Consider the following 10072-nt stretch of genomic DNA (forward strand, 5'->3'; position numbering starts at 1 on the left):
CTGTGTTAAGAGTTCAGCTCTTGCCTCTCATCAACTGAGAACACGTAAAGAGTCACTCTTTTCTAAACCATCATAAAATTACCATTCATCAGTGGAAAAACTCTAAATGTCCATGTACATGCGCCTAAAGCGAAGACATAAGCAGACTTTCCCCAAATCCAGAGCCCTGTCTGGAACCAACCTTGCTTGGGGGTTTCTCCCTACATCCACAGCAAGCAATCAAGTCCCACAAAAGTGGTTTAAGCTAAACAGTTTTACTGTGGAGATGTCCGAGCTTGACTGAAGCAGCCTTGCTGATGACAGACACACCAGGGTATTCAGCACAACAGGATGTCCACCAAGAGGAAGCACACAGTGTGTGGGTCGCACAGGGCTTACAGATAAAATGTTATACACAGCAACTACTGAAGCTTACAGTGCAGACAAGTGGTACGCCACCTTTCCCCCTATTTTGAACTACAGTTTCCACTAATAATGTTCTAATTAGAAATTACCATCCCCTTTGCCTTCTGGCAATCCACATAGTCTGCTTTCCACACACATGAAGATCTCCACGGAGATTTCCAAACACTTGAAGATCTGGAGCTACCTGGTGATCACGAGTAATTCCATTTGTTGACCTGACAGTGGGGATACTGCTCAATATGTTAACGTGACATTTTCTCAATGGGTATGTTTGAACAAATGCAGAAAAGAGAGAATTGGCATTGAATAGCCATTTCTCAAAAGTCACTTAACAGCTAGCACCAGAATTCTGGTGCTATTCTGGTGCATGGCCAGCACGAGAGTTACCAGCAATGACAACTGTCTCTGGAGGCACAACTGATATACGCCACTCAACTTGACCAAGAACAAATAACTTGAAAAAAATGGAAGCACAAAGGAAGCTGGCTAGGTTCCTCGGGGGAGATTCTCCACCTAAAGTGAGGAGAGTTCATTTGGGAACTAGACTGAAACACTGGAGAAGAGAGAGACATGCTCTGCTTAGCATCTCAGAATTGTAAGACAAGATATAAACTCAGTCATAATGCAGGTCTTTTGGTTTCCCTGTTTTTCTGTCTGCTCAATGATCAGCTCTTACAGCTTCATAAATACTTTCTTCCGTCCAAAGACAATTGCCTATCACTACATAGAGAACTGGCTAGAAATGCACAGAGGACTGTATCAACTCAGTCCTGGCAACAGGGATGCTGTGCACAGGATCTGCCTACGAAAAAGAATCACATGATTCCCCCAAGAACATCTACTCCCATGGGTTCTAATGACAAAGGGACCACTCAACAAGACCCAAAGAAACTGAAGTGCAATTAAACAGTTACACACACCCACACATACAGCCACAGAATGCTCTGTCACATTACTTGTTACAATCGATTGGCTCAGAAATGCAGGAAACAGCAACGTAATGTGGAGTCAGTTTTTGATGAGACTAGAATGGGAGTCAATTTGTTCTTCCTGGACAGGAATTCGAAAGCTCCTTCCTTCTGAAAGACAGATAAAAAAATATAAAAATTACTGTACAGAGTAGAAGGGTCAGGAAAAGGGAAGCCGGGGACTTTTATAGTTTCATGGACAGCTAGGCACCTATGAGTGACATTTGTGTCGGCGCTTGTGTTTCCAGCCAGTGCTAGGAAACACCAAGTGTAGGGAACAGTGAAAATACACTTGACCATTGCTCTGTGAATGGAACATGAGGCAGCTGTAGGCTGACTCAAGAGTCAGGCTACCACTTAATTCTGAACATAGAGTTCAGCTCTTCTCAGTCAAACCTTTCCTGTGTTTGCAGGAGACACTTCAAGACAGTTCACTTTATGTAGGCAAAAAGGTCCACAGTACGCTCTTTAAAAGACTGTCAATTCTGGATCCTCTCTGCACAGAACAGAATTCCCTGCACAAAATCATTACATCACTTTTGCAGGGACTAAGGGGGCGAAAAGCTAGGAGGAGTTAAAATTGGAGAAAGAGAGAGAGAATCCTTCTGCATGGCAACAAGCAGAGGAATCTGTGCTGTATAAGAATGCAAACTTGAGACACTATGACCTCCAGTGCATCAGGACTAAATAGAGGCTCAACCACTGGTATTAACTGCAGATGACACTGTGCCAGGTAGGCTTCATTACGATTCAAACAATTACCAAAGTTCAAATAGGGGGCCCTGATTATTCTCTTTCCTATTCATTTTTCCCCATAAAAAGAAACTCACGCTGATGGTTGTTTCTACAAGGCCTCCTCTTGGTGTCTTTTTTGACTGCTTGGATAATCAACAGGAGGATGGACATTCCACTCACCATGAGCAATACCAGACAAATAAGGATAAGTGATAAAGACCCTGGAAATAAAAGAGAAGAATACACTAAAAAAGATTCATGGTTCTAGCTGGAGTTTCCATGGCTTTCCAGCTTCAAAAGAAGGAACCTAGAATTCCAGAAGCACACCTGAACCACAAAGCCTAGAAGTCCCAGCTGCCAAGCAGACTAGCAAGAAGTCTGGAGTCCTGTGTATGTCTCACTAAAAGACTGTGTAAAATACAGATACGGCTTCTGAGAAAGCGTGTGATTTCATTTCCAGTGAAATCAGTTTCAGGTGAAAATTCCCGACTTGCTCTAGTAAATAGAGAGACTAGACTTGGTCATTCCCCCTCCTTACCCCAGTTAGTCTCTGTGGGACTGTTCGTATCCGGGCAAATGAAAGGAATCACACCGGGTCTGGACGGTGAGAACACTGCAGTTGACGTACTATTCTTGTGGTCAGTGGTGGAAAGATTCAAAACAGGCGTTGCACTCGGAGAGGTAGGCGGCTGCGTGACATGGTTACTGCAAACAGCATCACCTGTTTTTGTCCCTTGTCGAAGAGTATTTTTCCCAAGAATGCTGCAGCTAGAGATGTAAAATAAATTAGTGTAGTTTTTCAAACAGTTGCAGTGATTACTTTATAAGTGATCTCCATGGAACAAGCAAGCGAACATTACAATCCTTGTTTTTCTCAACACAAACTCAGGCTTCACCTTTCCTAGATATGTGAAGAACAACTAAGCTAATCAAAGTTATTACTGGAAAAAGCCTGACATTCTGTTTTTCTTAGCATCTGTACATGTAACAGCCTTGAGGCACAGCTGCATTTGGCAAGGGAACCTTCTGCTACAGACACAAAACTTCCAGACCTTTGAAAAAAAGGCTGAGAATACTGTTATTGCCATAGGTGAAGAGAGAAAGGGTGGAAGGCAGACAGATGCCTCGAATCAGTACACAGAATGCTCAAGGCTCCTGAGAGCCATGAGGAACATGGTTTCATTGCACCTACTGCAGGTTTACTCTGCACACCATGAGTTGGGCATCAACTGCTACAGAAATAAATCCAAAATGTTGTTCTGAACATGTTTGGATCAGCCATACGTACTTGGTCCAAGGCTGACAGTTTTCATTTCCCCCTGTGGAGTAAGACCCTTCAGGACATGGTAAGCATACTGGAAAAAAAGAAAGAGACAGAATTTGAGGTCAGTTAGAAACATAACTGTACACAGTAATTACACTAATAGCTTATACTAGTAGTTTAACTTACAGAACAGACCCAACGAAACCCACATAGCCTCTAAAAACCATAGTCAGAAGTAACACACCATGCTGAGTGGTTCCTTTTACTCTGCAACCGGCAAGGTTTCCCATTTTCTCTACTGGCTAATTACAGATATCAACAAGGAGAGCATTAAGATTCGGGAATCGAAGAGCAACAGTTTGCAGAACTACCCTGCTAAACACTGGTGTGGAGATACCAGTGAGACAATGACAACAGCTTTTACACTAGAAATAACAACCACCTCATCTGAAGAGGAGGCAAGAGTTTGGGGAGTCTGACACATCACTAACTTACTGCTTCCCAGGGTGTATCTGACATCTGGCATGTAACCTGCAACACACATGCAAATTCGGTCAGAGGTCTTCTCACACTTCTTCACTTCCACGCTCCCCTTCCCTAGCAACAACAGAATAAAGGGCAAGTGAGACACAAGAAATAAGTTAAAAAAAAACAACAAATCATTTATTCAGTGCCTATCTGTTGTGTGTAGAAACAACTGCAGAGAACAGAGTTTTTTAACAATTCTGAAGACACCAGTTTTCAGGCAGCACAAGCCTGCTTCCCTTTGAAGGCTCTACCATCAGTACCAACCAGGAGATATCACCTATTGAAACGATAACCCAGTCTTTGGACTCAGTCGTCTCAAGTGACAGGCTTTATAACATCAGCCTTTGAGGAGCACGCAAAGATAAGAAAGCATATGAAGACTGATTGCCTCCCAAATTTGTATCAAGAAATGACCACTATCCAGCTGACTTACTAGTGTGGCAGATTGTACAGCTCTTGCAGAAGTCGTGGTTGTGCTCAGTACTAAAGTATTCATCTTGACAGGGGGCACAGACTGTGTCTGTTGTTGCTGTGCAGCGGCTTCTCATTCTTTCACCTAAAACAAAGACCACGCAGAAGGAGGAACTGATTGTTATCAGAAGGAAACCCTCTTTGTTTTCATGCATTAGAATGAAAGAGTGCCCAGAAAGTGACAGTTACACTTACAACTCCGTCTGAAAACATTCAGCAGATTTAGACGTGCCAGAATCCCTAAAAGTTTTGACCCATAGCATCATTGTAAATTCAGCAGCTAAAATGCACTAGTAGGGGCCTGATGACTTGCTGAGAGTTGAGGCAATGCCCCAAATGATTCTCCCAGCAGATTCCAAATACCACTTCTCCAGACCACCTTCAGACATCAGTTTGCAGCCAACGTCAGGAAAAAAAAGCAAGTTTTTACCATAGCAATAGGTCTGATCTCCAGTGTAATAAAGTGGCTTTATGACAGATCCTGCCTTCCCTTATGAGATAAATCATGCAATTCAACCCAAAGTAATCCCAAACAGGTACAAAAGACTGCAATGGACTGCTCAGGTCTGCAGAAAATCCATTAGTGAACTAGTCAAGAATAAATGTTTGTAGTATCTTTCTGTTGGCATGCTGAAAGCCCATGAGGCATGAAAGAATGCGGTTGTATTTTGATATGCATCTGTATTGGCACCCAACATCAAAGATGTTACTAGCTCCATTTCATAAACAGCGAGACACAGCGCAAGATGTAAGGCGGGCATTTGTTACTATTCCAAACAGTATGTGTGTATCACAGGCTGCATTTAGAAAGAAGCTCTGAATGCTTGCACCCACGAATTCCAACCTGCTCGGTACACAGTACTTACGCAGAAGTTCAGACTGATGCGCTAGGACGACAAGGTTCGTGAGCAAAGCGACTTGCCCAAACTGAAACAGCAAGTTACCAGCGGCTTTTGGAAAAGGCGTCAGACATGTTCCTTCTATCTCACTAGCTTCTTTCCACACAGCACAGGCTGCAGGAACTATAGGTAGCTTTAATGACCAGGGCTTTTACAGTTGAGCTTAAATACGTCCTTGTTCTCACAGACTGTTTCTTTCATTTCAGTTCTCCATTGTCCTGTTCTCACAGACTGTTTCTTTCATTTCAGTTCTCCATTGTCCTGTTCTCACAGACTGTTTCTTTCATTTCAGTTCTCCATTGTCCTGTTCTCACAGACTGTTTCTTTCATTTCAGTTCTCCATTTTCCCATTCTGTAGGTGAACAATGAGCACCAAGTCTCTTGCTCACTCTTAATTTTCTCTGCATTTTATTAAGTGCTATCAGTGGCAAAATACAGGCGATTTTTAGTGACCACAATATATGCAACACACTTCTACATTTTTACCATCTACACAGCCAGGAAGAGGCTATGAAGAAATGTTTCCCCGACAGCAGCAGATTTGGTAACAATGCAAAAAACCTGATAAAAGATCTTTCAGCGTAAGGAGGAACAAAAAAACTTTAGAGATAAAGGATTATCTATATCTGCATACAAGTATGCCTTCGTTTAAATTGAGTTCAGAAACACTCAGATATAAAGTCTTGAGAACACAATAAACTGCCTCAAGTCTTAAAGGTTGAATTTATTCCCATTAGCATCTTTGAAGATAATACTACTGCATCAGTTCATACCACATCCATTTTGTGTGGTAGACTTAATCACGAAAATAGACAGTAACTATTCTGAAAGATGCACATAAAACCGTGTACAAGATTTTAAGCTGCAACTGCATTTACAGACATGATCTACGCTCCCTCTAGGCACGCAGATGTACCCTTCTTTTAGTACGTTAATATTGACTGCACTAATACTCCCTTCTGTTAAGGGGACTGCCCCTTGAACAGCAATATTACCTGTTTATTGTTGTTACTCCTCATTCATTCCTCTTTTCATTCTGTAATGAAATCCCAACTATTAAAGTATTTGAGGTTTGATATTTTGCGTTTGTGCTTCTCAACACTGCATTGCCTTCAGAGATATTCAGATTGTGGAGAAAACCACACATATGCATGCAAAACCCAGAACTGAGACTCATTCAGTTTCTACAATAAGAAAGGAGGAAACAAATAGATTTCCTGTCAAGTTATGCTCTGCTAATCTCTGTCTACAAATCAAGCATATCTTTTTCCTTAAAAGAGCACCAAGTAGTATAAACCTTGCTACAAAAAGAAAGCTTAAAAACAGCAACAGAATTAATTACCTGAAGTTTTCCATTATTATGCAAGATTTCTGAGCTGCTTTGTGTGACAGGTAAAGGACAGCCGCATAAATGCTACCATCTTTTCTCAGCTAATACTCCCACAATGAAAATACACCAGACTGACGCATAAAGGAAGCTGAGCCACACAAAAGAAGTTAAAGAACACGTAGCTCTTTCAACGAGACGATTCCTAAGTTTAGTATGTTATAGAAATAATCTTTGACAGTCTAGACTGGTGGGAGAGTCTCATCAAATGCTTTTTCTCCGTGTTATACTTCCCACATTTGAATGATACTTCCATCAAGCTGGTTTTTATCACTTCTGGGTTATTAACTGATAGATATTACATCGAGCAAGTATAACCAACATCCAGTGAAAATGACTTACCAGGGGCACAGTCCTTGCAGCATTTCTCACCAAAAGGATACTGATGTTCTTTGCATTTCAGTCCCAAGCAATGGCTTGCAGTAACTGCCAGCAGCAAGAACAAAACAGTAGAAAAATGCAAGTAAAAACCTGTAGGTACCATAGCGCAGCCCTACTGTCCCAGCAAAATTCTGATCGCTGCAAACTCTTGGAGGAGTGATTCTAAACCACTGGTGACCAGAACAAGTTCATATGTCAGCTGCTGGGAAATTCCCAGCACGTGCTCCACGCCCCCATCCTTCTTCCCACACCCCACAAACCTATTTTTTGCAGTTCACAACTAAAATACTCATAGGCAGAAAGACAGCATACTGAATAGCATTATGAAAAGATTTCCATTCACAGCCTTAAAACAGAGTGCCTCCAGCCAGGTACATACCTCTCTACATAGCATTAAAGAGCAGCCTTTGAACGCCGGGAGAACTAGAAGAGATGATCCTTATTATTGTAAAGAGGGGTATTAAAGCAGGACGGAGGTAACGCCCGAAAACCTTTACAGATGACAGCCACAGATAAAATGAAACATAGCCCACATAGGCTTGCTTCTTAAAAGGCGAAGTACAGACAGTCTCGTCCCTTGGTCTCACAGTAACGGTAGACCCATGACTTTTATCGCTGCACAAAAAGCAATGTTGTTAATACATTTCTCAGGCAGAGCATGGAATCACAAACCATCAGCCATCTTGATGTTGCCCACAGGAGCTAGCAAAAGCTACAGATGAGAAGCGTTTGCAGTCTCCATTTCGACTCTTAATATCAGACTCCCTGCATCGCTGTTGAAGAAAAGTAAGCTCCTGACTCCAGACAGAGACTTTATGTCACCCCTACCATCTGCTCCCACGGAAATAAGAGCTTCCAGCAGAGGTGCGCTCTGTGAAAGCGAAGGATGCGATATTCACGTACCAGCTGCTTTTGATACCTATTTTGTTCCACAGAAGCATGTTAACTGTGGAATGCAAACCCCCAGAAGCCTTCTCCATCCAGCTGTGCCAGCCAGCAACAACAGGACAGCAACACAGGAGGCTGAATAGCACAGGGGTACCGCAGTCCTGCCCTCACCTAACACGAGTACGTAGAGTAGAGGAAAAAGTGATCACACTAGGAATGAGTGGGTTTAACTTCCCAGGATCACCATTAGAATTTTACTGATTTGATCTTACTAATCTAGGAGCTAAATTTTAGCTCTTCCAAGTTTTAAGAGACTTGAGCAACTCTTATGCAAAGGCCCAAGTAAACAAGACATCCTACAATAATCAAAGGTGTTTTATTTATGTTAGTTAAAAAAACATAACCAGACTTCCCAGACAAAGCAGATCTACAGTCAATTTACATCTAAACACAAAGGAGATTTGATTGGAACAGAAGTACATTTGGAATCCCAATTAGCCTGCAGTATTTGGGAGGACTGAACAGCAATATCGCGGCATGTTTTATCCAGAACTGCTGCTTTTCATTTCTTTCTTCAATTCCTGTTAGACTGTTGAAGAGTGGAAGGGGAGACAAAAGTGAGGCGAAACAGTAACTATTTTTCTACTTCTATTTTCCAAGCATTTTGGAAAACAACCGCTATGGAAAAGAAGTTATACCTTAAAGCCATTCTTCCCAAAAGGGCACAATGCTGACAGAGCAAGTAAACCGTACCAGATGAACTTGAACCACCTTCACACTCAGTACCTGCATGCAGGAAATATCTAAATCTCTTCCCACTGTAGTATCACACTCAATGACATTTAAGTGTCTTTACTCCTCGTGACTCAGTCATTCCCTCAACAGTATTTAACCAGATTTTTTTCCCCCCAATTCTCTTTCACAAACAGTAGCAGACTTTACCTATTCAATAACTCAATTACTATTCAGTAAGAAACTGAAAACGCAAACTCCTATGATGTTCACAAACAAGGTAAGGTTAAAATTCTGCTATACACATTTAAACTGAAAACTCCCGAATTACTAGAGCAGTAACGATGAAGAACTAATATTCTTGTTAAGGATACTTTAACACAAATTAATCACTCATTTAATAAAAGCACTTCACACACAAGCTTCATATACCATCTTGAGAATTCAGCTTTTATGGATGGCATCCTTAAGTGTTACCAGGCTTGATATTGCCAGATTCCTTTATGTGGCCATATTATGCAAGTACATAAAACAGGGAAAACACCAATTATCCCATAGCAGTTCGCATCTAGCACACTCCTTGGCTGGATTTGCACCAACACCAGTTAACCTCTCCCAAATGCTGCTTGGCATTGCTGTGGGGATTCACATGTGCCACCAGCTGCTCCTGAAAAAAAGCCTGGATGCAGCTACTCTGGTTTTAGTAGGAGAGGAGAGCTTCAGAGTGGTGAGTTGAGCCATGCTACGGGTCAGAAATAAGACCCTGTTCTGCTTTTATTTAACATACACGTATCATTTTTGACTATATATGCTTATCCTAAATATTCTAGACAAGCTTTTGAATTCTGAAAAGACAAAACATATCCATGAGATAGTAGCACTCAGAATACCAAGTCCTATTAACGGTAGGCAGATTGCTTGTGTACACGGGGGGGGACCAAAAAACATGGAACTCAAAACTAGTGCTTAATAAAAGGCTTTAAAGAAAAAGTCACTAGATTACTTAGGGATTACAGGCAAGTAAGGGTTCCCCTATGGGAAAGGACCTACAAGAATCTGAGAAAGACTGAGTGCATATAAAATACTTGAAGAATTTTTAAAAATAAGACTATGAACAAATTAGAATAGTTTGAACTTCTAAAATTCCAAGCCAGGAATAATCTCAGGTACCTCCAAATCTCACCATGCAGTCCACTTTATCCTTACAGCTGTTAGTCAACACGTGATCCTGATTTCTGGCAGAGAAAACCAAAACACATTAAGGTGCAGAACTCCATGCCTAAATTAAAAATGAATTTTCACAGTTGCTCAAGTTTCAGATTTATCAGGTGTGTGGCAAATAGCGCAAGAACAGTACATACTTTAACATTTTTGCAGTTGCTAGCTAAATACTGTGTTACCTTGTATTTTTCAA

The 10072-nt window shown here is 41.5% G+C and overlaps 1 protein-coding gene across 1 annotated transcript; it reads right to left on the reverse strand.

Annotated features, from left to right (window-relative positions):
• Positions 1 to 1413: 1413 nt before the first annotated feature.
• TNFRSF4 (TNF receptor superfamily member 4) lies at positions 1414 to 7720 on the reverse strand. The gene is made up of 8 exons (XM_059829861.1): positions 7711 to 7720; positions 7000 to 7083; positions 4334 to 4456; positions 3868 to 3969; positions 3397 to 3463; positions 2647 to 2876; positions 2204 to 2329; positions 1414 to 1484 (listed from the first exon to the last, which is right to left on the reverse strand). The coding sequence occupies exons 1-8, from the start codon at positions 7718 to 7720 to the stop codon at positions 1414 to 1416; spliced, it is 813 nt and encodes a 270-aa protein (XP_059685844.1).
• Positions 7721 to 10072: the final 2352 nt, after the last annotated feature.

Source organism: Gavia stellata, chromosome 27, assembly GCF_030936135.1.
Source record: "Gavia stellata isolate bGavSte3 chromosome 27, bGavSte3.hap2, whole genome shotgun sequence".
NCBI lineage: Eukaryota > Metazoa > Chordata > Aves > Gaviiformes > Gaviidae > Gavia > Gavia stellata.

Coding starts and splice junctions, on each gene's coding strand:
- TNFRSF4 (XM_059829861.1), bottom strand. Junction 2,330..2,646: donor TCCCACAGAGACTAACTGGG/GTAAGGAGGGGG, acceptor TTTTATTTCCAG/GGTCTTTATCACTTATCCTT. Junction 1,485..2,203: donor TTGTAGAAACAACCATCAGC/GTGAGTTTCTTT, acceptor TCTGTCTTTCAG/AAGGAAGGAGCTTTCGAATT.